Source organism: Drechmeria coniospora, chromosome 02, assembly GCF_001625195.1.
Source record: "Drechmeria coniospora strain ARSEF 6962 chromosome 02, whole genome shotgun sequence".
Taxonomy (NCBI): domain Eukaryota; kingdom Fungi; phylum Ascomycota; class Sordariomycetes; order Hypocreales; family Ophiocordycipitaceae; genus Drechmeria; species Drechmeria coniospora.
The window spans coordinates 5,874,830-5,901,969 of NC_054390.1; the positions used below are offsets into that span (position 1 = coordinate 5,874,830).

Consider the following 27,140-nt stretch of genomic DNA (forward strand, 5'->3'; position numbering starts at 1 on the left):
GAGAACTCCCTAATTATTCGATCCGGACGGGAAGGAACGGCAGTGGATGCGTCTCACTTGGATTATTTTTACTTTTGCACACCATTTCAAGTTTCTACAGTGCTCTGTGCCAATGTCGCTTTAAGGAATGGCATTGATCCGTGGGCCATTTGTCAAAGGCCAACCATGACCAGTGTGCACAATGTACATGTACACCTGCCAACGTGAATGGAACAGCGGCGATTTATTCATTCTCAGTCGATGTTTGTGAGCGGGCCGTGTTCAATGCAGTAATATTGCCGTATGAAAAAAAGGATTGTCGAGCCCATTGAGTTATTGGCGTTGCATATATCCAAGTGGCATTGATCGACACCTGGAACCCGTGTGATAAACCGGCTTGACATCCCAAACAGGTGTCTTCAGTGCCGAGTTGAGTTTGGCTTCGATTTTAAAGCCTGCGAGTTGGGGACGTACAACAGTCTTCACCACGTCGCCCATGTACGAGATATCGCTTTCGTCTAACACGGGTGCCAGGGGTATGGTAGATCTAGCCATACTCTTGTTCAAGTTGTCCTGTACACACGTGCATGATACAGTAGTAAGGTGTGATGGAGCGTGCTGCTTGGGCTCCTTGGCGCTCGCGCCATTACCAGCTGGACGTTTTGCCCATTCCACATCTCCACAAGTTTCTTATTGTCAGGGCACAACAGTGTGAGAACATTTTTGGCATAGCGGTTGAGGTTACCAAAGCCATCATACAATGACGAGCAAGTCCAAGGCCTGTTGCTTCACTGAATATCTCGCAGATTTCACCACATCCTCGCTAGCGATGCAGGACCGTTCATTTACTAGATTTTCCAGGTTGCCGTCCTGCCCATTGCATACTCTATATGGCCATCTCAGTGCTCAGAAGCAGGCCCATTCAGGGTAATCCAAACCGGCACTCAGTTGTGTGTGTAGCAAGTTCCCTTCTGACACACAACTGTCATGCTACCTATTTGGGCGTTTCGAGGCCCGTTGAAATGTCCCGTTATGAGTCATGACTCTACGCATGAGATTGCGACTGAGGATATCCATGCATCTGTTGGTAATGCTGAGGGTGGGAAATCGGATCCGGAGCCTGTTGCTGCTGCACTGCGTTGACAGAAGTATCGGAAACAGGGGCTGAAGCGGGGGCTGGCATGCAGCCAATGCCCAAATTCTCCGAATGCCAGCTCCACAACGGCGCGAGTCCTCCGAGTTGATCTTGCGTGACGGTTTCAAGTTCGAAATTTGGCGGTTCATCATCCACCGGAGGAGGCGGGAAGCCGGTAGAGCCGTAAACAACAGGTTGAGAGAAGCCATGAACCCCGTCGCCGGCCATGGCAGACGAAAGCAAGTCCATGTCAGGATGGTTGCCTTCCAAGCATGTCGAGTAGCCCGCGTAGGTATTATTGTCCTTGCGGGCATCAGCGGCCGTCGCAAGATTTCTCTCATAGATCAGCCGTGGCACAGGCAACGAGACAGTGCTACCTTGGGCGAAATCTGGGCCAGCTGACGTGGCAGTTGCATCCACCACTGCAGGTGGCTGGACGTGAGCTGGCGGCATTGCAGCCGGTGTATCAACGACGGGAGGAGGAACCTGGGGAAGGGGCGGCATCGAGGGAGGTGCTGGTTTTGACGTAATCACACTTGATGTCTTGACCTTCTTCCGCCGCATCTTCGGACGAGTATCAATGCTTTGCGGTAACCGTTGTGCCAGACTCTGAAGCAGATCGTACGAAGTCTTCGATGTTTTGGAGATTGAGTTCAGCCGTTCCAGCATGGCGACACCATCCGAAATAGAAGCCAGGATTGCATCTTTTCTCTGCAGCGTATGTTCGTGGTCCTTGATAATGGCGGTGCACAGTATTGCAGCCGTATCGAAGATGGAGAATATGATGAAGTGCAGCCGGCCATCGCGGTTATCAATTCGATCGACCCAACTCCGCATAGTGTCCATAAGTTTCAAGGAATAATCGACGCCTACTTGACGGACTTCCAATTCCTCGGGCGGCGACTCCCACGTGTACGACTTGACCATGTAATGTCTGATGGGATTCAAAATCAACAAGCAGGCCATCGTATAAAGGTAGTATCTGTGTGAGACTACCCATACGGAGACATCATCCTTGGACGTGTCCGGGTTTTCGACATCATACACCCGGGGAAATTGGCGAACCCAATCCTCGATCAAACTTTGGTATTCCCGTACCTCTGCGGTGTTGATGATGTTCTTTGGGGCACTGAATCGGTCGGCCAGTCGTCGCGTCAGCTCGGACTGCATCTTCATGTGAAGAAGGGGAGACGGCGGATTTCCGGGAAATGTCTCGAGGGTTAATGAAGGAAGCGCAGCATCACAGTCCGCTCGGTCGATAATCTTGGGTCTAGAGAGGCCAGAGGAGATTTGCCTTATGGAAGTAGCAGACAAGAAGATTAGCAGGTGCTGCGCAAATGATGACGGGAACATGGACATACCAGTCCCAGGTGTCGAGGATACACCATAGTCTGCGTCGCATTTCACAATCATGCTCTGACTCGCTGCCTGGGGGAGGTTCCTTGTGAAACTCTGCGAAGCGTGTTACGACGACGCCATCAAAACATCAGGTGGAAGACCTACCCAGCTCCTTGGCTTCGAGGATGGCAGCGCTGAGGACTTGCCATGCCTCGAGGAAGGAAGCCTCGGCCTTGTACCAATAGCACGATTGGAGCAGACGCTGCACGTTGAAAATATGATAGTGACCGATGGGAATGACGCTAGCGAGCTCTCTGACGGCGCTGTGTAGCTGCTCCGACAGGGTGTCCGAGTCGAGGCCTGAGATTTGCTGCAGCTCATGCTGCATTTCATTATCGGCGTGTTGAATACAGCAAGAACAGATCATGGCGAGGAGGCACGTAAACTGGAGGGTGACAGGCTTGTTCTTCATTCGCCTCTCCCACCAGATGTGATACTCGTAAAAGAGGTCCTGGGGGAAAATGATGTAGTAGTGATAGTTGACATCTTTGACGAACAGTTTCATGAGTTTGTCTGCTCATCAAGTTAGCCAACGAAAGCGAAAAATCTGCGGTCAAAGATGCTTGCCCATTTGTTGACGCTGCGGGAGCAGTTGCAGGACGCGGTCCATCTGGGGCGAGGACCCCGCCGCGGCAAAATCCTCCTTCGGTGCCACCTTGGAAGGCTTACGCTTAGAGAGGGGATCCGATTAGCAGATGCAGATCAACGCCGTGCAAGATATGCTACAGGGGCATCGATGACTGAGACACGTACCGATGGCTCCAGTCCAAGTTTGCTGAAGACACGAGCCGAGGCCAGGACGTCGAACCATGGGGTGTCGTCCTCGGAAGGGCAGGATGCATCAGATCGGCCAGCACTAATCGAAGGAGGAGCATCGCGCCAGTCGCCCGTTCCAGCCTTGGCCTGGTCTTGTATCTGGGGCTCCTGGCTCGGGGCGTCGTCGGATGCCGTCGCCATGGGCGGGGGGTTCGAGTCGTTGTACCGACATTCGTCGGCAACCTTCCGACGCTGGCAGCGGTCGCATGGCCACTCACGATTACACTGCCGGCAGGGTTCATAATACCGTGTCAGTGAATTTATCGAGCGGTAAATCCATTCGAGTACACCACCAGCCGTGTGGAGTGACCATTTCGACTTGAAAGGCCACCCGTACAGTCAAGCATACTGGGACTCAGGCTCGGAATCGTCCTCGACTCACCTTTTGCTTCCGCCGCTGACACTCGGTACACGCGGGGCGGTTGTTCTCGGCAACGGGAGAATCTGTCTCTGCATCAACCGATGTACCGTCCACAGGCTCAACGGCGGCGGCGGCTGTCGTCATGGCTTTCTTGATGGGTCTTTATCCCGGGACTAACTATGGTCGGTTTCGTTCGATGGAACACGAATACACGAACAGCTCTCTGCTCTCGCTCGCGTTGACTTTTCAATACCAAACCGGACAGTAGTATATCAGAAGGAGGAGCTCGATGGAAGAATGCTGCAAAAAGGTCGGCGGGAGGAAGGACGGGCAGCAAAAGTAACCTGTCGTTTGCAGGAAGTGCATCTAGTAATACTGGCGGGGGCAGCGGGTGGTGGCGACAGCCTGCACGCAGCTCCCGGACTAAACGAGACTCGCGGCTGAAGTGGAGACACCGACTCGAACAAGGTTCATTCGTGGAGGAGGGAACGTCCCGTCTCTGGATGTCCCTTCACATACATCCAAGTACTTCTACATGCGTGCATTGAGCTTGAGCATACCAAGTATTATACTGTAGATGCATGAATGTAAGTAGGCGTACAGAGGAGAGGGGGAAGGCTTGGCATGGATGGCAAAGGCGCCTCCCGGGTCAGTTGCAATCACTGAGCTTGGCCTTGCACTTGTACGGGTGGTGCATGGACAATGCACTCCGTAGTATGTACATATCTGGACCTCCTTTCCTCTCTCCCAAACATACATGCAGAGGGGGTCGGGGAGGCAGCAGATGTGATGACAGAACAGCCATCCTTGCTGTTGTATCCACGAGAAGAAGCCGGCTCTCCTTTGCCTAGCATGTGACTCGTCCATTTTTGCCTCCGAACGCTGGCTGCTTATCCCCAAATGAGGATGTACGAGCCAATCATGGAACAAACCTCACCGCATGCATGGTCACGTCGTCCTGGTACTCGGATTTTTCTCGACAAGCACGTCTGCCACTTCCGCACAGGAACCACAAACGAGGAGTGCGCGCTGCACCAAGCTGCGGTGGCTTGTCCTTGACGAATGCAATGGTTTCCGCACGTTGAATTTCTGCCTTTGGGATTCCGTCCACGCATCAACTCAGCGTACCCGGAGTGCTTGTACTAGACCGGGACGTGTACAAGCACACTTGCGGTCTTGATCCGTAATAATGTAAAAGTACAGTAATAGTTAGTTGTAGGCGTACGGATTGCCCGCTAATAATTGGGAAAGTGGGAAATCGTTGGTAAAACGTGGGTCCCGCTGGCCCCACCAAGCTGTTGCGGGACGATCGCGGGATGTTCCTGGTGCGGGGTGCTTAGCCCCGTACGTAGTGGGTAGTGGGTGCTTCGGCTACCTGAGTACTCTGTACTTCTGTGAGCATTCGTGGCTACCTGCATTTTCCGCATGGATATCATGGATATCCGTACTTACAAGGAGTACTCCGTGCAGGTAAAATAACGTGACATTCTCGCTTATGCGCTGCAGAATCCAATGAGCCAAGGAAATATACAACTATGGAACACAAGACTAACTAATCCTCCTTGGCTGTCACATTAGCCGCATTGAGGAAAGGGGTAAGGAAAGCCGTCTTTTCGTATTGCAGCCGCGCTCGCTCGCTTCAGGGATATACTTCGCATTTTGGGTACGGAGTAGATCGCTGGGATCGTACACAATACAGAAGCCGGAGGACTTGCCGATGCCCGACACGGATGCAGCGTTGTCGTCCTTGTACCGTGTACTTGCCAGGGCAAACACGGGCATCCCTTATCAGCGGCAATGACGATACCTCCCAGGTATTCCGTACTTCGGACTCCTCCTCCGCAGCTGTATTCTGCAGTACTCTACTACTCCGTACGGAGTACGTACATGTAAGTACTGTTCATCTAACTACCTAGTACTAATACTGTAGGGAGCGCCGGAAAATTGGTACCTTGCCGTTTGATGCCTGTATCGTAGCTGTACTCCGCACAAGGCCAGTCGTCATGTCTCCAGGCCCTCGATGAATGCGTCGATGCAGAAGTACCAGGAACCCGGTGTGCCAGTACGCCTTACTACTCCGTGCCCTTTCTTCCTGCGCATCACCGCCTCGCGCACTTCTCCATCGATAAATATAGGCACCCTCACTTGATTTCCGACCCTTGTTCCGCTTGCATGGCGAAACTTGAATCACAGACCTGACAAGGTGCTTGGATCCACGAGCCGAAGAATCCACACAGCCGCGCCACTGCTCCTGGCGTCGCTCAACAGTTGGCTGCTGGTGCTCACAACGGTGAGGCTCATGTCCCGATCACTCACTGGTTGAACACATCACACTACACAAGCTCTCGATTCGAAATGATTCGTCCCCCTCCCTACCACTCGCCCTACCTCGGATGTCGGTACGGGCGGCAATAGCCAAGTTCATGCCTGCTATCATCTGAAATCCACGCACAGTTCCACATTGTTACGGTGAAGAGCAACGTGCATGTGCAGCACCTCAAGCTTTCCGCTCGAAGCTCGCAGCGGCAGCCATGCTTCCCTTTCTTCTCAGATCTCCGGCTTTGAGTTTCCTCACCGCCTGGTACGACCGATCCAGCTCATTCTCCACCGCACACCGAATACGCAGCGCCGCCACGGCCGGCCAGACGCTCCGCTCGCCCCGAAGGATCCAGTAGTTCAGCGTCTCCCGCGTTGGCGTCTCGAGCAGTCGCACAAAGTCGCCCGCCGTCACCTCGGGCACCAGCGTCATGGACGCGGCAGGTACTTGCTCGTCAACGAGGAAGCGCCGTATGCTGAACGGCAGCAGCCGTAGCGTGTCCAGTTGACGCAATCGGTGTCGGACTTCGAGGCCGATGGTGCGCGCGCAAAAGGCTGAAAACTGCGTCGTTCGGCTCCGGGCCTCGGCCCTGGATGGACCGTGCATGTCTGACTGCAGGAAAGGTATCAAGTACGGTCGTGCTTGGCTGACGATGAAGTGGTTGACGTTGAACAACTCTGATATTCGCTGCAAAGGCGAGTCCCGGTCCGTGTAGGATGCCTGCGTCCAATGCCAGAAGTCGGCCGTGTTCGCGGGCGCCCAGGGCACGATTTTGCCGTTGGCATCCTTGCACAGAATCGTCGCCTTTTTTCGTCCGTACAGCGACGGGGACGAGGCGTTGGACGCTACCGCGGCGGTCCAGATCAGCTAAAACGTTGGTCGACGTGTCAGCTCTGTTACACTCTTGCTTCGCCAGCTAGCACGTCCACCTTTGTCACTCACCACGTTCGGGGCCGTTATGTAGTTGAGAAGGGTGGGTACGCCGGCTTGACCCTCCGTCGCGACTGTAATGTTGAGGATCCGCTTGCTGCGGTTGTACGCCTCCTCAAATGTCAGGTCGCCCACGTTGGCTCGCACGCAGTCCTCCAGGACCGTGACGTCCAGGAAGTATCCTTCACGGCTGAAGCGGCGGAGCCTGCGTATCAGGGTTTCCCACCGAGACCTGAATGTCTGCTGGTGCGGTACATCCGCTCTCTTGCCTCCCGTCTTGCCCATGAACGCCGTCAGGTCGATCCCGTCGGCTTGGAGAATGTTGGGAAGTTCATCCTCCGTATGTATGGCAACAAGTGCTGCTATCAAGGCACCCGTCGCCGTCCCCGTGATTATTCGCGGAAGAAGGCCCCGTAGAAAGAGTGCCTTGACAACTCCCAGATGGCACATGCCGAAGATGGCTCCTCCCTGCAGGACGAGTGTGCTCCGTCCAAAGGCCTGCCTCGTATCGTGTATGAAGTCTAATTTCATCTGGTTCGTCAAAGCGTTTGCGGCACCGTTCTGTGAGCTCGTGTGGAGGTTCGTCGGCAGCGTGCTGATGTCCTCGATCGACTCGGCGATCTGAGAGATGTACTCGTCAATGAGGTACTTTGTTCCCGAGAAGGCCCTGTTGTATAGCTTGGGTACCGAGATACTGCCGAGGTTCCTAACGAGACCGGATCGGAGGAGGTTAACGAGTTGATGGAAGTTTCGTCCATCCCTCGCTATCGCTAGTGAATCGAGCCGGTCGGCGATGAGCCTCCAGTCGTAGTGCTTGGACGTTGGATTATTTCTCCTGCAGCGGCAATCAGTGACAATACTACCGCAGCGCAGGCTACCTTTTAACATACCATAGATCCAACCCGAGGAGGTTATCAAGGTGCAGAGCTGCCTCTTCCCATTCGTCAAACGTCTCGGCATTGCGTAGCAGGTCCAGCCATTGCGCCACGGGGCTTCGTCCGGTGTACCAGCTGACGAGCTTCTTTACCAAGGTTAGTGGGCGCGTGCATGACGGGGAGGAGGTAGGCAAAACCCACCCGTTGCCAGAACGAAAAGACGTCAACAACTACTCTCCAGACTGCGACGACCGCGCCCATGATTATCAAGAATGCCGTCGAAACGGGGATGAGGCCGGGTATGGGTCGGATCAATTCTCGTGCCTGCCCAAGAATTTCAGTTCATGGCATTTTCGGAGCTGCTAAGGACCTCGTGCAGCTCGTTGATGAGGGCATTTACATGTCTGTTGATCGAGAGTGATGAAGGTTGTTCCAACTTGGCTTGCAGGTCGGTTTGCGTTGCGTTGCGAGGTGCTAAGGCGGCAAGCTGAGTCAGGCATGTGACGACCAGCTACTTGCAGCAACTACCCCGATTCGGTCACCGCCGGCCCCTAGCCCCGTCCGAGGTGGCATACGCAGGTGTAATAATTACACACAAAACCGCAACCAGGGGAAACCAGCGCCTTCTGGTACTTGGCCTAGCATGATTACAGCAGGAAGGTGAGCGCGCTGAGATTTATAAAACGAAGGCGCCTATCAACTGCCACTAATCATCGTCATCGTCCACGACGTTTCTTCTTCTCTGCCGGCTTGACTCAACAGCAGGCTCGATGTCATCGCCCTCTGCATCTTCATCCTCTTCGGATTCCTTGTTCTTCTGCTTCTTTGACCGACGGCCACGACTGTACTCCTCATCCAGGGCCTCGTCATCATTATCTTCATCGGCATCGCTCTCCAACTCTTCCTCGTCGCTTCCCACGAGGAAGCCATCATCCATGTCGTAGTCCTCGTGCCTGCCAACGCCCTGAGGAAGATCATCATCCGAATCATACTCCGGCCGCCGCCGCTTGGGCTTGGCCGAGCCGGGCGCACCCCTTTTCCGTCCAGAACCAACGCCGCGACCCTCAAGGTCTCCGATGGATAATCCACCGCGACCAGAACGTCCCAGCGGACCGCCGTCCATCTTGGCCGCGGCGTTCTCGCGCCGCCGCTGAGCCTTGATCCTCTCCTTTTCGGCCAGCTCGGCCTGCTTTTTCTGCAGTTCCGGGTCTCGTGTGGTTCGAATGATCATCTCCTCTCCCTTGGTTCCCTTGTTGGCCTGGGCCATGCGCTCCGCAAAAAGGCTCAGAGCATCGTCGCCGACTGCCTTGTTTGGCTTGACATTGTACTGCTCCATAAGGTGGCCGACCGTTATGAGCATATTGCTGCTCAGCTCCGCCGCGGCTGCATAATAGTGCCCATCGTGCAGCTCGTTGTAGGCTTGATTCGGGGGACCAGCGAGTGCCTTTTTTTGTATTTCGTAATGCTCCCCCCCGACAGCGATGGTTACTGACCCGTCACTCCACCGGTAGATGTTTGTATTGCTCTTGAGTTCACCAGTGTTGGCGTCTTGCTGGGCCCGTGCGACATGTTTCGCTTGATCGGATTTGGCGTTGGCAAGGTCGAACTCGGAAGGTTCGAACGTATCCGGGACGTAAATTTCGGGCATGAACTTGATGAAATTTGGTACTCGCAATATCCGCAGCTTGAAGCTAATTAGAATTGACCAAGGTTGGAGGAAGGACATGATGGCGTACCATGCCGTCCTTGGACTTCGGGATGCGGTGACGAAACGTCGCTTGCTCTATGACAACTTTGTCCCGTGTTTCTTGGGTCTCATAATCACCATATCCACGGCGCCTCGAGTCATCTTCCTCATCGGCTTCAGAAGCAAGGTCATCCTCCTCGGCTTCAACACGCCCTTGAAGAGACGCATCATCGTCGCCCTCGTCTCCGAAGAGGTCGTCGCCGCCTTCATCGACGATGTCGAGGGGATCTTCGGAGTCCGACATTCTGATAAGGCCGCAGAGGGGAGGGGGGGGTTGTCAAGCAAACAGCGTGATGTCCGTAACTTGAAATGTGCTCGGCCGTGAGGCTCAGGGAAATGTTGGCGACAAATGCGTTGTGTAGTATGGAGTACTTTGCACAAGGCTCGTGATTCCCCATAGAACAGAGCAGTGCAGCCACAAGTGCGGCGAAGGTGGGGAGCCACCAGCCACACCAGCTCCTCCAAGCCGCCGTCGAGACTCCGATCGTTCACCAAATACAGTTTACCTTGACAAATCGATTTGCGATGCCTCAGATTGGCAACAGGTTCAGTGAGGTACTCGATGCGGTACCGTGAACGCGTATTATCCGTCTTGTGGGATTTCACCGTTCAAGTTGCGATCCCAGTTATTGACCTGTTCGTGTTGCATTGCGGTGATTCACGATAATGCTCCCAGCAGGTGTGGCACAGCAATAAATAGGAGGCCGCAGTGGGACCCTGACTTGACAGCACAGCACCACGCTGGCTGGCAATGGTGCCTGAGGTGTCCGCCTCTCCATCCCACTTTCCCACATCCTCATTGCTAGCTCTCCATCCATAACCCCTGCTCATATCAAACGTTCAAAGTCAAGGCCGAGTCGTGAGACAGACCTGTCTCTCACAACCTACCCGCCATCCACTGATTCTTTGTCAACCAACATCAACCGTTGTTCTACCCCTCTAGCTACCCCGTTTGTTGCAGAATCACACCGTTTTCATCAGCTTCTTCGTGCTCCTCCGCGCACCTCCGCACCCGCACATCTCCAGGCCGTCCGTCCAGAGTGACATTACTTCCTATTTCGCGGGAAGGCATTGGGACTCAGCCCTTTCTTGGTCACCGAGGATTAAGCCGCCAAATATACCTAGATACAACCTGGCGACGAAGCTCCGTTCGGCTGCCGTTCGTTTCCTCTTGTCGCTCCGCTGCAACGACCGCCATCGTCTCGGCCTCCGCATCGTCCGCCGTCATGTCTAACATATTTTCTGGAATGTAAGTTTGCTCGAAGCCTTTCGCTTGCTCCAGGTCATCACCTGTATTTGCTGCGCCTTAGTGAGGACTGTTTCATGGAGCTCATTGCCTGGGCGAGAGGCAAGTGTCTCGGCAGTATGCAGCTTCGTCACTTCTCGGTTTAGCCGATGCACACCTATCGCCGAACTTCAGTCATGGCATCTGTCTGGTATCGCAACGGAGGGCTCGATTATTAGTCGATACACGGAAACGAACTTGGAATAGTGCATCAATCCGCACGTTCATATATGGGACGGCGTTGCACCGATCACACACCGCACGGTCTGCTGCCGGTCATAACCCTGGGGATACACGAAGACTTCGGAAGTCTTTTGTCAAATGTCTGCGTACACTTTGACGTTGCTTCCCAGTCCTGGGAGATGGCGCTCGGTACAGCGCCATCAAACCCTCGTGCAACTTCCCACCTGAATAGTTAGGATCGCCTTCTCGGGTGTACACATGCCATTCATACAATACATCTGATCGGGCAGAGTTGTCACCTCCTTTGTCATCCCAGACCTGTTACACGCCGCAAAACACGTCCTCATTTATCATTGTTGCATTCACTCGTTTTATTGATTCCATCAGTTCACTGACTGACTTGCTAGTAACGCTCGATTCCGTGGCGGCTCAAACAAACCGCCCGGCCCTCAAAAGAGCCCACCGCCCTCAGCCGTTGGTCAGCATCCCGGTGCGCCAGTGTCCGACACCATGCAGCAATCAGGCCAGCCCTCGACGAATTTTGCTCCGAAAGTACCGCCACTGCCAAACTCCCCATCTCTCGCTCAGACTATCGGCATGGACGAATCCAGCGGCGTCATGGCTACCGGTGACGATATTATCAACTCATACCACCTACCTCGACCCCTACCCCTCTGGGTGGACGGTAACTACACCAAGCACATCGTCAAGGGCAACTTCATGACCCTCAGTGCTCGGCCGAAAACTGTGGAACAGGGCGAGTGGGTTGCTCACCAGAGTATGCTCCTACCTTCCTTCCTCCGGTTCCAGTTTCTGACCCCCTAATTTAGTTGTTGAACATTATCGCAACCTGTGGAACTTTGTTCGTGTGCTTCATGAAAAGGAGGATGACGGTAGCACAATATGTAGCGCGGCAACGTGCCCTCGCATGTCCGCTGGAGCGTGAGTGTGCGCTCAACTTTTTCGGTGTCAATGTGACTCATCATTCTGCAGAAATCATTCTTTTACGTGGCTAAATAAGAGGCAAGAGCCCGTTGAGCTGCCGGCGATTGAGTACATGACGCTGATGCAGCGTTGGATCTCGGGCAAGGTCGACGACACAACCATATTCCCCACAGACCCATCTGGAGTTTCATATGCTCACAATCCAGCCATTACCACGACCCCTCTCTCTCAGCTTACTAACCCTGGCGACCCTGACTGGATTGGAAAGCGATCAGGATTCCCAGAGAAGTTTGTCGATATATCGCAGATGATCTTTCGCCAAATGTTCCGCGTATATGCCCATCTATACTGGGCTCATTTCACGGTGCCATTTTACCATCTCAACCTAGAGAAGCAACTCAACAGCTGTTTCTCACATTTTGTGCTTACAGCCACGGCTCTTGATATGCTCAAGCCGCAAGAGCTGGAGCCTATGCAGCCTTTGCTCGACATTTGGGCCGCCAACGGCACTTTCCCCCCAGAGTCCAAGGCATATGAATACGCCAATCTCCGTGCCGGAGAGCGGCTCCTCGAACTAGCCGGTGTCGAGCTGGAGGGTCGGTAGATTCCGTACCCGGATGCCTCTTGATCCGGATTCAACCAGCTCATGCGCTGGTGGAATGGAGGCATTCTGCGGGTTGGGATCTAAGCGGGCTCATTGTCGGCCGATGGTTCCAATTTGCGACCTTGGCTCTAAGGAACAGGAGCCGGAAGTGGCAAGTTGGACATGGCGATGGCTCAGGACTAGGGGGTGCAAGCGATTGGGTTGGTTGCACGAGAACGGCCGCAACAAGTAGACGCTATATCCCTGTCTCAGGACAGATGACGAAGCAGCGCATCAGAGGGCCCAACATAACGGTTCGTCGGAAGGATTCGTCACCAGAGCATTTTGGTTGTGGAGTTACGGATTAGTCGGAATTATTCCTTTCCTGATCTATTCTCTCCCACGCGCAGCGGCAGCCCCGCTTATATTGCACTTGTCAATGATGGATTCTCCCGTTACGGTCAATCCATCAGAGTCCTCGTATGGCTTATTTCAAGGTCCGGGGTTGCCTGAGTCTGCCTGACTTCGAACCGAATCCACCGAAATATATATCTTTGTCATCAGGCCCTTCTGTCTGCTGCGGAGCCGCATTGCCTGGGATAGGGAGTATGGTGAGAGGTCGGATGACAACACCAAATGGCAGGGGTATCTTTGGAGGTAGCCAGAGCTGGCCGTGGAGTCTGCAACAGATTTCAGATTATTGGTGAGGATGGGCAGTACAGAGAGAAAGACTCAATAGCAATGTGGCCGTATGAAGGCTCATATGCATTGCAAAAGGCGGGTCCGAGATGAGCAAGACCACGAGCGTCATGATGCTGCCCTGGAACGTGCATTTCCGTACAGATCATCCACTACATGTTGCATTTGCACAGGACGGGGCAGAACAGGCCATGTCTAGTTACGTGAAGAGATGCATCGAGTCGAAGCATTGCTATGCAGATGCTCAGTTCGCATCATCACACCGTATCCCAATCGATGACCAGACGCAGCCAACAGGTCAGGCGGTGGTGGTTCGGGATTGGTGGTTGGTGGCCCGACGTGGTTGGAGTGGAGTGAGCAGGTCACTAGGTGCCACAAAGGTCCGACAAGGGATCTGGTTAGGTATCTACCTCCTCGATGCAGGCAGGCACCCTGGCTAGCTACCAAGTGCTAAGTGAATGCCTGTTAGGTATTATGTCGCACCTAACAATCGACAGGAGGTCAGCAGGAGACTCAAGAGGCCGGCGCGGCGGCCAATGCTCGGCCGACAATCTCGGAGGCTGTGTCGATAATCATGGAGGACCTTGCTACCGTCGCAACGACCTGGACACGACAGGGGCTCCTGGCAGGCCTTGCTTCGTCTGCTGGAATCGGCGGCTCGATGCTTGTTTTTAACGGAAATGCGACTAAAGCAGCGAACTGGGCAGTCGGCCTCGTCTGCTGGGATAATACTGCTAGTATCAGCAGCGGGCAGAACAGATCCAGATGAAGCGCCACATCGAGGTTGTGCCAGGGAACAGAAGGGAGACGGCGGAAAAGATAGCGAAGAAGAGAACCAAAGGGGGCAGGTCTAGCAGGAAGCATAGCGGAAGGCTAGGCAGCGGGCTTGGTGCAAGTTTTGGCAGCCATAGCCATAGCCATAGCCATAGCCATGCCCGTCCCGAGTGGACCCGAGGATAAAGGTTGCGAAGGCCATGACCGGAAAAGAGATGGAAGTGAAGATGGATGGAATGTCCAGTTTTTTTGAGAGGCCAGGCTTGGTGGGAATGCAATGGATTGCTAAAAAAAAAACCCTACAAGAGCATGTAAATTACTGTAACCACCTTGTTCAAGGGGCACAACCGTTATAGCTTTTCGTGTCATATCTTGGGCCACGCCACGAGCTGCTACGATTGCGAGAAGCAGGCGTTGCCCCAAATCCTCAATACAATCCCTAGGGGATATATTGCAATACTTAGCTTCCAATGAGCTTGCACTCAGTGCAGTGCTAATATTCTATAGCCTAGCTGGGTGTAATAGTTTTACGTCCAGCGCCTTAATGCCAACACAGACATATACCGCTCAACCCAGGTAACCGTGCACGTTCGATATTGCGGAGCAGAGGCTGGCTAGAAAATCCCCCCCCCCCCAAGGGCACGTGATGCCTTGTTCAGGAGTACACTATGGCTCGTTCAACCATACATCTCTGGCCACGAGCTGCCAGCGATTGCAATAAGCAGGCATTGCCCAAAAACCCTGTGGTGCAACCCCTAGTACGGGGTGTGTCGCAGCACATAGCCTCCAAGTAGCCCACACTCAGTACGGAGCCCGATACGTGGGGCCTCCATGTGCTGTTGCAGGGAGCGGCGTATCCACAAACTAGTACTGTAGAGTATACCTAGTAACTATGTAGGTACTGTCAGGTACGGAATACATGAGTGAGTAGTACCTAGTACCTAACAATGACAGTCTTGATACCATAGGACCCTGTGGCGCCAAGGGCCATGGACAAGGCTGAGTGCTATGCAGTACTTGTACTAGGCACTTAAGTATACAGCACGGTCGAGGTCGAGGTACGCTCAGCAGTTCCACCCCTAACCAGGTGCCTAGGCACCCAATAGTCGAATGTATTTGAGCACTGTAATTAATTGTATATGTACTTTGCAAATCTTGCGAAACAAGGTCTTGCCGGCTGGCAGCTGCACCAGGGTCGGGCCAGTCCGCCATCTCGACCCAATCTTGCTTGGCCTGCTGAACCTGTTTCTCGGCTTGTCGCCCGTTTGCCGCACTAGCTCCGCTCACACGGTTTACCGCTTCTTGTGACGACCTCGTTGACTAGCAGCCGTGCCGATGCAACGGGCAAGGCTGGCGGCCGCGTCCGTTCGACTGCAACGGGCGAGAGGAGAGGACGGGCCAAGTGCAAGAGGGAAGTGGGAAGTGGGCCTGGTGCTGAGCGATAGCATCCAGTCAAGGTCTGAAGAGGCCATCGTGGAACAATGAGCGACGACGACGACGACCTGCGAAAAGGCAACGAGCCGCCAAGAAAATGGAAAGGGCAGCTGGGGCGGTCAACGTTGGTCACCAGCCATGGCCAGGGCCGCGGTGGCCGTGATGTGATGGAGTGATACGAGTGCATGGCAGGAGCAGTCACGCAGGTCGGTATCCCGTCAGCATTGGTGCTGGAATGGGGGGGCACCGCCTATGGATGACGGCAGTGAGTACGCGTACGAGCACTCGTATCGCTACCCAACGTTGGGCCGCCATAGCGTCTGATGCCCAACGCCCTATCCTGCCCTGCCTTGTCTCGCCACGCCTTGTGCCGCCCTGGCCTCGTCTGCGACAAGAAAAGCCGCATGGCACTGTCCTGCCGTGGTGTCATTGGATGCCGGTGACTAGTCTCGCGGGTCGGATCCGGCACGGCCGCGATGGTGAAGCCGCGTGAGATGGAGGCGGCCGCGGCACACATCGGGAACGCAGACAGGTTTGCGGAGCCCTTGTGAGCATTGTCACCAGTCGATAGAGCCGGCCTGTTCGCGATTCTCCCAAAAAGCTCCACCATGGGCTCACTCGACCCTGAAGGAGTGCCCTTCGTGCTCGTGTTCCACCTGCACAAGCTCAACCAAGACTCTGTATCATGCACATGCGCATGAATGTGCAAAGTCCAAACAGCGGTCGAGCGGGTGCCTCCTGCGACTCTGTGTCCGAATTCCTCTTCCCGCCGTGAGGAACAAAGCGAGAGGCGGCCGATGTCACTCCATGTTCCCGCATAAGCCCATTGAGATCCGAACGAGCATGGACGCGTGCTCTTCGTCGCTTGGGCTGGAAGGTACCCGTAACCCGTTGGTGGATGGGAGGGCGGAAAGGATGTGCTTCATGTTCCAGCAGAAGGCCGGGCCGGTCCAGGGTGGTTCATCGATCCGCGGTGCGGTGTGCGTGCGTGACCAACATGGTGGTGGCGTTGTGAGGTGATCGCTTACCGATGTAGTTAGACTTCCCCTCTTCCTCTGGAGATGTGCTTGATTGGCATCGTTGGTATGTGGCACGGGCAGACAAAACATGTACATGCACCTACATTCTTATTTCTGCATGCGCAGAATGAACGAAAGTCGGCCGTCGTTGTGACGGGAGTGGCGGTGTTGTGCTGTGTCGTTTGGTGGCTGTAGCGGGACATGCATCAGTCTGCCGCATCTCACGATCCCACCCCGTAATCTACGCTGGCCGACATGTAGAGAGAAAAGGGTTGGCACAGGGGGAGGTGGATGGGCATCAGCAAACAGCCATCGCCCGTTCAAGATGTATTGCCCATCATGGGTGATTTCGGTGCACATGTATGGAGTACAGCGCATGGCCAGTCATTACGCCATCCGTTCAAGCCTCATCACTACCTACTAGGTAGTTCGGCCTACCTGTTGCACCGTACTTGTACGCATTAATACCAGTAATTAATCCGTGCCAGTTTGAGTACAAGTATTCCATACTGTCCGGCGTACTGGCGCCAGTAGTACCTCGCTGTTGGATAGTTACTTCCATACTATGCAGTACCAAGACCAAGGCTACTTAAATGTCTACCGTACTATTAGTGTCTACCTTACAGATACTACAGCATTGCTACCCAGGCTTGATGGTACTACTTGTCGCCCTATTATCCATGGCAACAAGGTGCAAGTTCATGTACAAGGATGTGAACAGAATGCATGTATCAATTGCTACTCCGTGCAATACGATCAGTACATGTGCTCCGTACAAGCAGAGTACATGTACTGTAGGGTACTCCGTACTCACAATTCTACTGTGCGTGTGTACCTGACCAATGCTGTTGCTGTGCATGGGGAGCATCCGAGGTCGTCGGTGATACGTGCGCCTCGACGATCCTTGAGCCTTTACCGCCTCGGCCGCAGTGCTGAGCAGTGAGCACACACCACAACCCTGGTCGCCAGTCCAGCCTTTCCCGCAGAACCTACAAGTAATACTTAATGGCTGCACGGAGAACATGTGCCGTAGCCTGCAGCAGGTAGGTACCGAACAATACTCCTCCTACTCCCCGGTGTACTCGTACAAATGTGTACACAGCACGCACTGTACACTTACAAGTACTTGTACTCCCAAAGCGAGGTAGGTAGTACGGGGCACACGCACTCGAAAACTCGGGGCCTCGCCCGTTTCAGCAAGCAAGATGGCGGCGTGATTCCTCCCGCTGGTCATGCTGCAATCTCATGCCCAAACGCTCCGAGTGCTTGTACATAACCTACCCGACCGCTCATTCACTCCTGCTCTGCCTCTTCGAACGATTGTCATCTTCATCTTCATCCCCTTTGACCCGTGCCCGTACCAGTAGTGTTTACCTCTCGACGTCTTCCTCTTCGTTCCGCCATTCGCTGCGGCCGCCGGCATCGAACGCACCACCGATTCTTGCCATAAACGCCATATTCGCCTCAACTTCATTTCGCCACCCACCTCCTTCCTCGCGCCTCAGATGCCCAACGCCCTACTTGCCGCCCCTAGATAATATCAACAACTTCACGCTTCGTCTCCCTCCACCTTGACCCATCTTCCTTTTCCCGTCGAAACTGCCATACCCAGTCACCAGCGTCCCCCTCACCTCCGAGTTTCACCAGTTTTATACCCGTGACGCCGTTGCACGACCCCTGTGCGATCGTGGGCGAGACACACAAGCAGAGTCATGGTGAGTCGGAACAAACTTCCCTCCCGTTCCGATGCCCCAACCCCAGGGTCGTTTCCCGTCGTCGTATGATTTCCACGTTACTTCTCTCGCGTCCCTCTTCCAACCCTTGTGGTGCGACGCTTTCCCTACATGCTGCATGCAATCCATCTGCTGCTTCTCGGACGAGAATACCGCTACCTTGGCCGTAAACCTTGCGTTCCAGCCCCCAGTTTTCATGCTCGCCTACCCGCGTTGTGCCTGTACCTCAGCTTCCCATGTCGAATTTCCATTGTCCGCTGTCAACCGACGTCCTTCGGAGCTGTCGCATCCATCCAAACCTTGGCGGGCGTCATTCATGTCGCACCCTTTTTTGCTCGAGACACCCAGCCATGCACCAGACGATAGTACGGCCTGATCTGTTAATCCCCTGCTGAAAATACCAAATACTCCCCGCTCCCTGCTCCATGTTTCGCAACATCACTTGAGCTGCCGCCTCTAACATTTCCATACTGTCTCTTCCAGAAATAGACTTCTTCTCGAGAACGCCCCTTCTCGATCGCTTGTCGTCCGCTCGGCCTGGTCTGCACTCACTCTTCGGCATCGACGTCCTAGACAAGACCGCCTCAGCAATGGTAACACAGTGTCAGGCATTGCCTCTCTACCGCGCTGCCAACCAGACTGTCGACACAAAGCATGCCCAGCACACGTATTTCGAAGACGAGGACAAGAGCGTGCTCGACGACACATCCATCGACCACAGCGGCATAGACTCGGGCTTGGAACTCTCGCCTCCCATGGCCAATAGTCGCAGAGAATCATTTGTCGTTTCCGATGCTCTCTTCTCTCCAAAGACGGAAGACTGGCAGTCCATCGACATGCAGTCCCTTCCGTCCAATAACCCGTTCCTCGACCAGCACAGCAACAGCAGCAACAATCCCTTTCTGAGGGTTGATGCAAGCCAGAGCCAGAGCCAGAGCCAGGCATTTGGGCAGCAGGGAAACGACTGGCTCATGCCTCGAGCCCCGGATGCTGGAGCCGCATCCACCTTCCCAGCCTTTGATTCCGTGCCGGCAGTGTACGATGCCAACGTCTCCATTTTCCACCGGCAGATGCAAGGTCAGATCCCTTTTGGCAACGCCGGCAATATATTCGACCCTTCCGGCAACGGTGAGGTGCAAGCCCCCGACTCTCCGCAGAAGGAGTGGGTGACCAGCCCCGAGCTTGCGAACAAAGACATGGGTTCGAGCAGCCCCATGCTACGATCTCACCACGAATTGAGGCGTGGAGACGGAATTCGCAAGAAGAACGCACGCTTCGAAATTCCTGCCGAGCGAAACCTGAATAACATTGACCACCTCATCGCCCACTCAACGAACGAACAGGAGATTAAGGAGCTCAAGCAGCAGAAGCGCCTGCTTCGCAACCGGCAAGCAGCGTCAGTAGAGCCCATCACAGGAGCGTCCAACTGGAATGGCTAACGTTTGGGTTAGACTCGACTCGAGACAAAGAAAGAAACAGCACACGGAGCGCCTCGAGGACGAGAAGAAGCAGTACACGGCTCTGGTGACGGACATGGAGGAGGAAATGATAGGCCTCAAAGCAAGAGTGGAGCAGCTGCTCCGGGAGAAGCAGTCGTACGCCGAGTACATCGAGTCACTAACCCACGAAAAGGATGAGATGATCCAAGCTCACACCATCGAGACGGGCGGGCTCCGCAAGAGGGTCAGCGTTCTCACCGAGCATGTGCAGCGTCTCGAACTTAACTCGGCCGCCTCTGTCCCGCCGCGAGTGCAGCACCCTCTCTTCCCCGGAGACTATGATGAAATGGATGACATGGCCATGACAGGTTTGTGGGATAATGACAACTTCATCGGCGACTACGCTTCCGAAGAACCCGAAATCAAGCAGGAAATGCCCACGATGCCGGTCAACGGTAGCGAGACTCCCGGCATCCCAGACGGCGACAAGGGCGTATCTCAGGGCGGACTTTTGTTCATGCTCTTCCTCGTCGGTGCCTTTGTCATGTCGAGCCAGTCAACTCCAGCAATTCCACACATGTCCGAGGATGTCAGGGCAGCGTCTGCCACCCTACTCGACAACGTGCTGAAGGATGCTGGTGTTCCCCCGCAGACCCCGTCTCGACACATGCCAACCATGGCTCCGCAGCCATCTGGTACCACTTCATGGTCTCCGCAACCTCCAAAAGGCACCTTGGTTCACCTGAGTGCCGCCTCGTCGGCACTCGAGGAGCTTGGTGATGCCTTGACGCAGCCAACAAAGGAGCAGACGAATGAGCAAATCTTCTCCATGTCGGCGTCGCAGTATAACGGCCTGAGCAATCAAGACTTTCCCCAGAACTCACCTCAGCGATCCACCAGCCAGGGCCGCAAAAATCTGGCCGAGGCGCTCGCGTCGATGCGCTCCGTCAGCAAGCAGACTGGTGCGGCCGACGTATACACGCGGTCTCTTCTATGGGACCAGATTCCAAACGAAGTTGTTCGCAACTTTGCCAAAATGGTTGCTGAATGCAACAACGCACAGAAAAAGCAGCAATGCCACGAGCGACATGTCTAACGAACACTTGAATACCATTACGATTCCCACGATGATGGCCTATCACGACCGCAGTCAACAAGTCAACACATTGATATTCTCTTCCATTTTCATCCATTAGCTATTAGCTGGTGGAGTCATCGTACTATTGGCCATTGACATCGTCGCAAACGACAAGAAACACGTCATCGCCAGACCTGTTACTCACGCAGAAAATATTCATACGACGATGCAGTCCTTGGTCATTCCCCCAGCCTTCATAGTGAACCCAGCAAGCGAGCGAGCAGCATTCAGTATTTTTATGGTAGGAACTCACATGGCCTGGCCACCTTTGCTTCTGCGTCCTTTCCTTTTCTTTGCTTATGAATTGCACTTCATGGCTGTCCCGATGACAACTGAAATGGAGGCCAGGGACAACATAGTAGAAGTCGCAACAGCCAAAATGAGTTATTGGGATCTTCCTCCAGAAACTGCTGGCATAAACGAGGGCCTTGCAGGCTGCTGATTCAGATTATGAATTCAGATTATGAAAACAGAATGGAAACGCGGAAAAGTGGTAACGACGGAATAACGAGACATATGAAGCCGCCAATGGCCTGACAGTTAGTTTTTCGATTGTAGCCAGAACTGCGACATGATTGCCATTTGCCGCAGCGCGCGGGACTTTTCGAAACCTCCACGGCGCATGTATAATGAGACAGCTGCCGAGGTGAGCGGTGATTGTCCCTGAAGATGAAACTCGTATGCACATCGCAGAGCCGAGGATAAGCCGGCAAGTCTATAGACCTGGTACGACCTGGGGTTCGGCCTTGAGCAACATGACGCGCAGCGCAAGCGGATGGGTCCTGCATTGTGTCGACTTGCGATTTGCATGGGGGTCTCTCCACAAGCATTCAGGCGACAACATATGCCAGACTGGTGGAAGCCATGAGAACTGGACGGGTTATCTGCATCAGGCCTTGACCAGCCATAACGTCACGCCCGCACGGCCCTCACAGAAAGATGCGAGGCTGTGTGAGGCTGGTGTCAGGCATCAAATAACATTTCCCACCATCATATGATATGTGAATGAAAGAGTCTGATGTAAGTGGTAGTGGTTCGCGTGAATCAATGTTGCATGTATCTTTGGCGGTATGTCTGAGACACATGCACACGGACGTACACCGCCTGCCCACGAGGTCGGGCCGTTTGCCACATCGGTACCAGAATTTTCGATGCGGGAAAAAAAATCGGTAACACGAGCCTGATGATCCATGCGTCACAGTATGAGGTAGCGTATGGAGCCTATACTGCTCATCACCCGGCGTGTACCACCGGGGTTGAGGGGACGTTGTGGGCTGGGAGCATGAGTGGATGCCGACGCGTTAAGTCACCCTTTGCGTCTGAATATGTGAGACTGGATGTTAGACTTGATTAATGCGTATGCGTGTCTTCCAAGGGTATCCTGCAAGGCGGGCCGGGGAGGATAGCGCAACAAAACTTTCGCTTGACAGCGCTTTTTGGAGCCGGAACAATCCCCTGTATAGTGAGCGCATGAGATGATAGGAATGTGTACGGAGTAGGGACATGCACGTCTTTGCGTCACTGGCATAAAAGCTCGACAGGAAGGCTGGTTTCGATCCGGCTACGCCTTCTTCTTGCTGCCGGCCTCTTCAGGAGGATTGTATTTGTCCTTCCAGATCCTTCATAGCACTTGTCAGCACCTGGTCCTACAGGTATTACGGAGCATCTGCCGCTCAACAAATCGGAGTGGCGTATGAAACAAGGACAGCAGCTTACCAAGAATTGCCAAGCGTCTTGCTGCCTGCCCTCTCTGCCAGTCGATAGTACTTTGAAGCTGTAAACTGACCAACCAAGTCCCCGTCAGCTTCATGTTCACTAGGCGAAGAAAAGGGAGTGAAGCAGCCAAGGCAATGATATCCAATCGTTCATTGGACGGGAGGCAATATAGTAGAGAATGGCCGCGCCGTGGAGCAGCGGCGCCGTGGAGCAGCACCAATTGCTAGCACCGTTGGGCAGTAATACTTGGACTGAAGGCTGGCTGCCACCATGTGTGCGATCGTGAGGGTGGAGACAGGCCGAAAGAGAGTAGGCAATCATACCTTATCCTTTTTGCATCCAAACCCCTCAAGATAGCACCATGCCACTTCGTTCATGGCATCTACGCGCAACCGTCAGCCAGCGTTGGAACCCCGGGAGAATGCACCCCTCACCTGTATCGCCGAGATTCGCCGCAGTCTCATAGTACTGGAGGACAGATCGCATCAGCGTGGCATCAGATGAAGAGACGCAGCAACAGCAGCTCACCTGCTTCGCCGCAACGGAGTCTTTTGGTATGCCCCAACCGTGACGAAAGCAGTTGGCCAACTCGAAAATGGCCAACACCAGCTCACCCTTGGCAGCGCCCCCTTTCTTCATGCCGGCCGCGAGGGCCATCTGCTCGACAGTCGCAGCGTTGGAAGCCGCAGCCGATAGATAGCGAACGGCGGCCTCGGGGTCCGGTTCACAACCCCATCCGTGCCTAAGCTGTCAGCAAATTGGCGTGTCGGGGGTGTCACGATGCAGCTAGGCCCACCTCAAGGCAAGCCCGTAGAGCACTTGACTCAGGGGGTTGTTTGCCCCCTGGGGATCAGCCAGTCGGGCGAAAATGGCAGTTGATTTCTCCAACTGCCCCTCTTCATGGCAATGAATTGCTTCTTGGATAACAAGATCAATCTGCGGCGACAGCACGGGAGAGGGGTTTCGGCCATCGTCGAGGCTCGTGGGCACCGGCCTTTCGTCCATCTGGCCCGCGGCGGGCGTCGTCGGCCGACTACTTGCGAGCTCGTTATGCTCCGCCAGAATCGTCGCGCGCTTCTCCCATTGCGATTCGGTGCCGTCCTTGTCCTCCTGTGGGTTGGCTGAGGTGACGATGGCGGGTAGATTGGATGGTACTCTCTCCGACGACGGAAGCTGCCGGCCGAGGTGCAGGCGTTCCGAGAGGCGACGCTTAACCGACGAGGACGGGCGATTCGTCTCTGATGACGGAGACGCGCCGTGTGATTCGTCCGACTGTGGACGGAAGAAATCGAGGCTGGGCTGGGGAGATCTGCTGCCGGTACGCGACGTTGGCGTACCACGCAAGTCGTTGGCACCATCGCCTGGCGGCTGTATGACCTCTTGAGAGTGTGTGTCTGAACGTATCAATGTGATCTCGGCCGGAGCCGGCACCTGAACGGCCTTCCCCTTTGTGGTGCCATCCGCCCGTTCATCCCGCTTCTTTAGCATATCTCGGAGGCCCATTGTGATAACACCTTTCTCGTCTATTGCGATATACCGATAGCCTTGGTGGGCGACCGCTTCGCATATACGCAGGCTGTAAGTCTCCGCGAACTGCTCCAGCCGAGCCCTCACTCCGACGGAAGAGGGTTTGAGCAGGGGTGTTTGGTGGTGCGGTTCACTTTTTCAACCGGGCAGAACGAACGTGGCAAGAACAAAGCCGCAACAGTGATAGCCTTGCTATATCCTGTCCGAGCTGCCAGCGTCCTTGACTCGAGATTCGAACAGCGGTCGTCCGTTGTTTTCACAAGTGAGTCGACCGGAGAGGGGTATAGAGTCAACATACTAGGATCGTGATGCTAGTGGGCAGGTGAGTACGTAGGCAGGAGGTGCTGATGGTAGTACGACTTATTATTACTTGTAGGTGTACATGTACTGTACTGTACTTACTTAAGCACAGCACAGTCTGCAGCCTAGGTAAGCGCCAAGTAGCGGCACGCCTGGGCGTGCCGCTTATGTAATTCTTCGTTGTTGCCAGCATCGGGTGGGAATGCGGCTCCTCTGACTGGATTGTATTTCATCATCATTAGACAACGGACGGCTCGAAGTCTTGTCAGTTTGTAGCTAAATGCAGTCAATGAATAATACTCATCACGAGTTCCAAGATGATTGCCTCCCTCCTGAGGCGGTATGACTCCTCGGATGCCTACTGAATGTAAGTACGGAGTAGATGTACGGAATACAACGCAAGTCAATCTAATAATTGCTTACTTTCACAAGTGCAATACCCATGGTGGCCCCCGCAATACTTATCCCACTTTCCATGCCGCCTGCCCACCTACTGTACATGTACTCAGTAATCACGTACTTACTGTAATGTAAGTAAGTACAGCACCAGTACTCCGTACATGTCACTTTATTTGTAATTGCGGTAGGTATTTGTAGGTGTATATATACAAGGACGATTGGTGTTTCCAAAATTCCGGCCTTAAAAACAACGAGCATTTTATAGCCAGTGATCAATCGTACGTCGATAGTAGCTTTGGTTCAACTACAAGAGGCCTGATGTGGTGCACAGCATGTTATACCTAGTAGGTAGATAACAGTGGATGGGACATTGGGCACATGACTATGAAACTCGTGCCAACAAAGGCAAACGGTAAGTTCGACAAAGGCAGTTTCGTCCCATTATACGATTGATTGTTCTTTCTGCGAGCTAATTACAATTTCTTTCTGTTTTATTCTTCTTTCTCTCGTCTTCTTCATCTTTCTCTCTTGTCTCGATGTGGAGGCTATGCACCACCTACTGGTACCGAAGGACTGCGATCCCCGGCAAGAAACCAGTTGCTCGCCATCGGGAAGCTGGCTGGATCAGCGACGCACGCCTGCTAGAACCAGAGTATCAGTACCCAAAAGAATCCCCCCCCCCCCCCCTTCCCAACTACGAACCCTGTGCGCGCCACAGAGCGGAACAGCGGGCATCGCCGCCAAGCAAATGTACACGATTAAATGGGCAAGAACTCGCTGGGGCTCTCGTGGTCCGAATCGTCCGAATCAGCTTCGATGAACTCGGCCACTGCATCCGAGTCAACGTCGTCCAAGTCTACTGACTCGTCATCGCTCGACACATCGTCCATGGCTTCGTCCGCCTTGTTGGCATGAGTTCGGAGAACGCTTGCCCTCTCACGGTGCAGGAGCTTGCACCCCTTATTCTTACAGACTCCAGCGTTGCTGAAGTCGGGGCATTCAAAGACATGACGTTCGTCGCAGCTCGACCCCTTCTCACAAAAGCCGCGAAAGCCAAATGACGCGCAGACAGGGGCACTGGGTGGTCCTTGAAAGTGAGTATACACGCAGTCAGGCTTCGCACAATGGCCCTTGGCATAATGCAAGCAGTTCGGGACCCGTTCCGGGACGAGATCATGGGACAGGTCGCAAGACGCGCCATTAGGACACTTCCCGTCCTTGAGGACGTCCTTGCAAACGGCTACCTTGTGGGGATCGTGCTGAAATCGGCAGGATGGACCCTTTGGACATGAACCTGCGTAAGTCGTCAGTAACTCAATACGTACCGGGGCATGCTGAAAAATCGGCATCTTGTCCGACTCAAGATGGCGACAATGTAATTACCCGTCGTGGAGAAGGTCCGGCACAAGGCATCAATCTTATTGACCCGGCCGGATCGACTGTCGTCTGTCAGCCGATAACCCGCCCGGGGACAGGGGCCATACCGATGGTCCTGCACAACCCGGTTCGCGACGAGGTTGCCAGACTTGGTTCGATAGAATGATACCCCCGCAACAATGGCGCTCTTGGGCGTCGTGGCAGAGGAGAGGTCGTCTGACAATTTCCGTCAGTGTCATCGCAGGCGGGTGGAAAATGTATGCAGAGCGCCCCTGTATGAGCAGGTCGCTCACCTTTGACTCGAACCAGCTTTTTACCACCGTCCATGACGCGAAAGCGAAGGCCGTTGATCACAATCTCATTCCTACTCGCGTGAATCGTTGGGTTAGTTGACACCTCGGGAGCGGAAGCCTGGTGCTGGAGAAAAGATTTGAATCGCATCTTCTCGTTTTGACGCCGTTGTCGTAGCTTCCGCTGCCGAGTCTCCTCCAAGGCCTTGGCACGATTCTGTGCTTCTTTTTCATAGACGTTGGCATTGATGAGTTGCCGATGGCGGTCGTTTCTGGTTACCCAGCTAGTGCTGCTGCTATCAGGCGCGTTGCCGTTGCCGACAGATTTTGTTTCGGGACTCGGAAGGGAACCATTCAACCGGAGGGTTCGATGACGGTGGGCGGCCGACACGCGACCTCTGTATCCACCGCGCGAGTATGGAGCGTGTGTGTGACGGTAGGTGTTGTCTGCAACGTGAGCAAGTCGCTATATCGAACTAAGGTCTCGTGTAAACGTACTACTATACGAAACCGGGCGTGCACCTGGCACCGTGCTAGCCTGCTGGTTCTTGTGCCGATTAATCTGGCCTGCAGATGGGTAAGTGATCGGATGGGCAAAAGGGCGGATTGTGAGTCGATCGCGCAAGCGTACCAGCAAGCTGTCCAATACGAGCGAGGAGCTCTCTGTCTTCTTCCGACATGCTGAGAGCTTTCCAATAAAGTACGTGGAGATGAAAATGTAAGGATTTTTCAAGAAGGACG

At 54.2% G+C, this 27,140-nt stretch overlaps 7 protein-coding genes across 7 annotated transcripts; 2 read left to right on the forward strand and 5 right to left on the reverse strand.

Moving 5' to 3' along the window:
• Positions 1-1,024: 1,024 nt before the first annotated feature.
• DCS_04702 (Fungal specific transcription factor) lies at positions 1,025-3,833 on the reverse strand (the record flags this gene model as incomplete). The annotated part of the gene is made up of 6 exons (XM_040802008.1): positions 1,025-2,408; positions 2,476-2,566; positions 2,618-3,025; positions 3,080-3,182; positions 3,266-3,520; positions 3,711-3,833. The coding sequence occupies 6 exons, from the start codon at positions 3,831-3,833 to the stop codon at positions 1,025-1,027; spliced, it is 2,364 nt and encodes a 787-aa protein (XP_040657041.1).
• Positions 3,834-6,186: 2,353 nt separating this feature from the next.
• DCS_04703 (uncharacterized protein) lies at positions 6,187-8,072 on the reverse strand (the record flags this gene model as incomplete). Its single annotated transcript, XM_040802009.1, has 4 exons — positions 6,187-6,873; positions 6,949-7,771; positions 7,827-7,957; positions 8,013-8,072. The coding sequence occupies 4 exons, from the start codon at positions 8,070-8,072 to the stop codon at positions 6,187-6,189; spliced, it is 1,701 nt and encodes a 566-aa protein (XP_040657042.1).
• Positions 8,073-8,517: 445 nt separating this feature from the next.
• On the reverse strand, positions 8,518-9,802 carry DCS_04704 (uncharacterized protein; the record flags this gene model as incomplete). Its single annotated transcript, XM_040802010.1, has 2 exons — positions 8,518-9,495; positions 9,548-9,802. The coding sequence occupies 2 exons, from the start codon at positions 9,800-9,802 to the stop codon at positions 8,518-8,520; spliced, it is 1,233 nt and encodes a 410-aa protein (XP_040657043.1).
• A 982-nt stretch (positions 9,803-10,784) lies between these two features.
• Positions 10,785-12,575, forward strand: DCS_04705 (Mob1/phocein; the record flags this gene model as incomplete). Its single annotated transcript, XM_040802011.1, has 4 exons — positions 10,785-10,807; positions 11,434-11,804; positions 11,857-11,968; positions 12,020-12,575. The coding sequence occupies 4 exons, from the start codon at positions 10,785-10,787 to the stop codon at positions 12,573-12,575; spliced, it is 1,062 nt and encodes a 353-aa protein (XP_040657044.1).
• A 6,228-nt stretch (positions 12,576-18,803) lies between these two features.
• Positions 18,804-20,748, forward strand: DCS_04706 (uncharacterized protein; the record flags this gene model as incomplete). The annotated part of the gene is made up of 2 exons (XM_040802012.1): positions 18,804-19,609; positions 19,665-20,748. 2 exons carry the CDS (start codon positions 18,804-18,806, stop codon positions 20,746-20,748), a joined length of 1,890 nt encoding a protein of 629 aa, XP_040657045.1.
• A 2,075-nt stretch (positions 20,749-22,823) lies between these two features.
• DCS_04707 (Tetratricopeptide-like helical) lies at positions 22,824-24,009 on the reverse strand (the record flags this gene model as incomplete). The annotated part of the gene is made up of 4 exons (XM_040802013.1): positions 22,824-22,888; positions 22,941-22,974; positions 23,035-23,248; positions 23,303-24,009. 4 exons carry the CDS (start codon positions 24,007-24,009, stop codon positions 22,824-22,826), a joined length of 1,020 nt encoding a protein of 339 aa, XP_040657046.1.
• Positions 24,010-25,490: 1,481 nt separating this feature from the next.
• On the reverse strand, positions 25,491-27,079 carry DCS_04708 (CCCH zinc finger protein; the record flags this gene model as incomplete). The annotated part of the gene is made up of 5 exons (XM_040802014.1): positions 25,491-26,026; positions 26,116-26,325; positions 26,403-26,846; positions 26,898-26,966; positions 27,031-27,079. 5 exons carry the CDS (start codon positions 27,077-27,079, stop codon positions 25,491-25,493), a joined length of 1,308 nt encoding a protein of 435 aa, XP_040657047.1.
• Between the last annotated feature and the right edge of the window lie 61 nt (positions 27,080-27,140).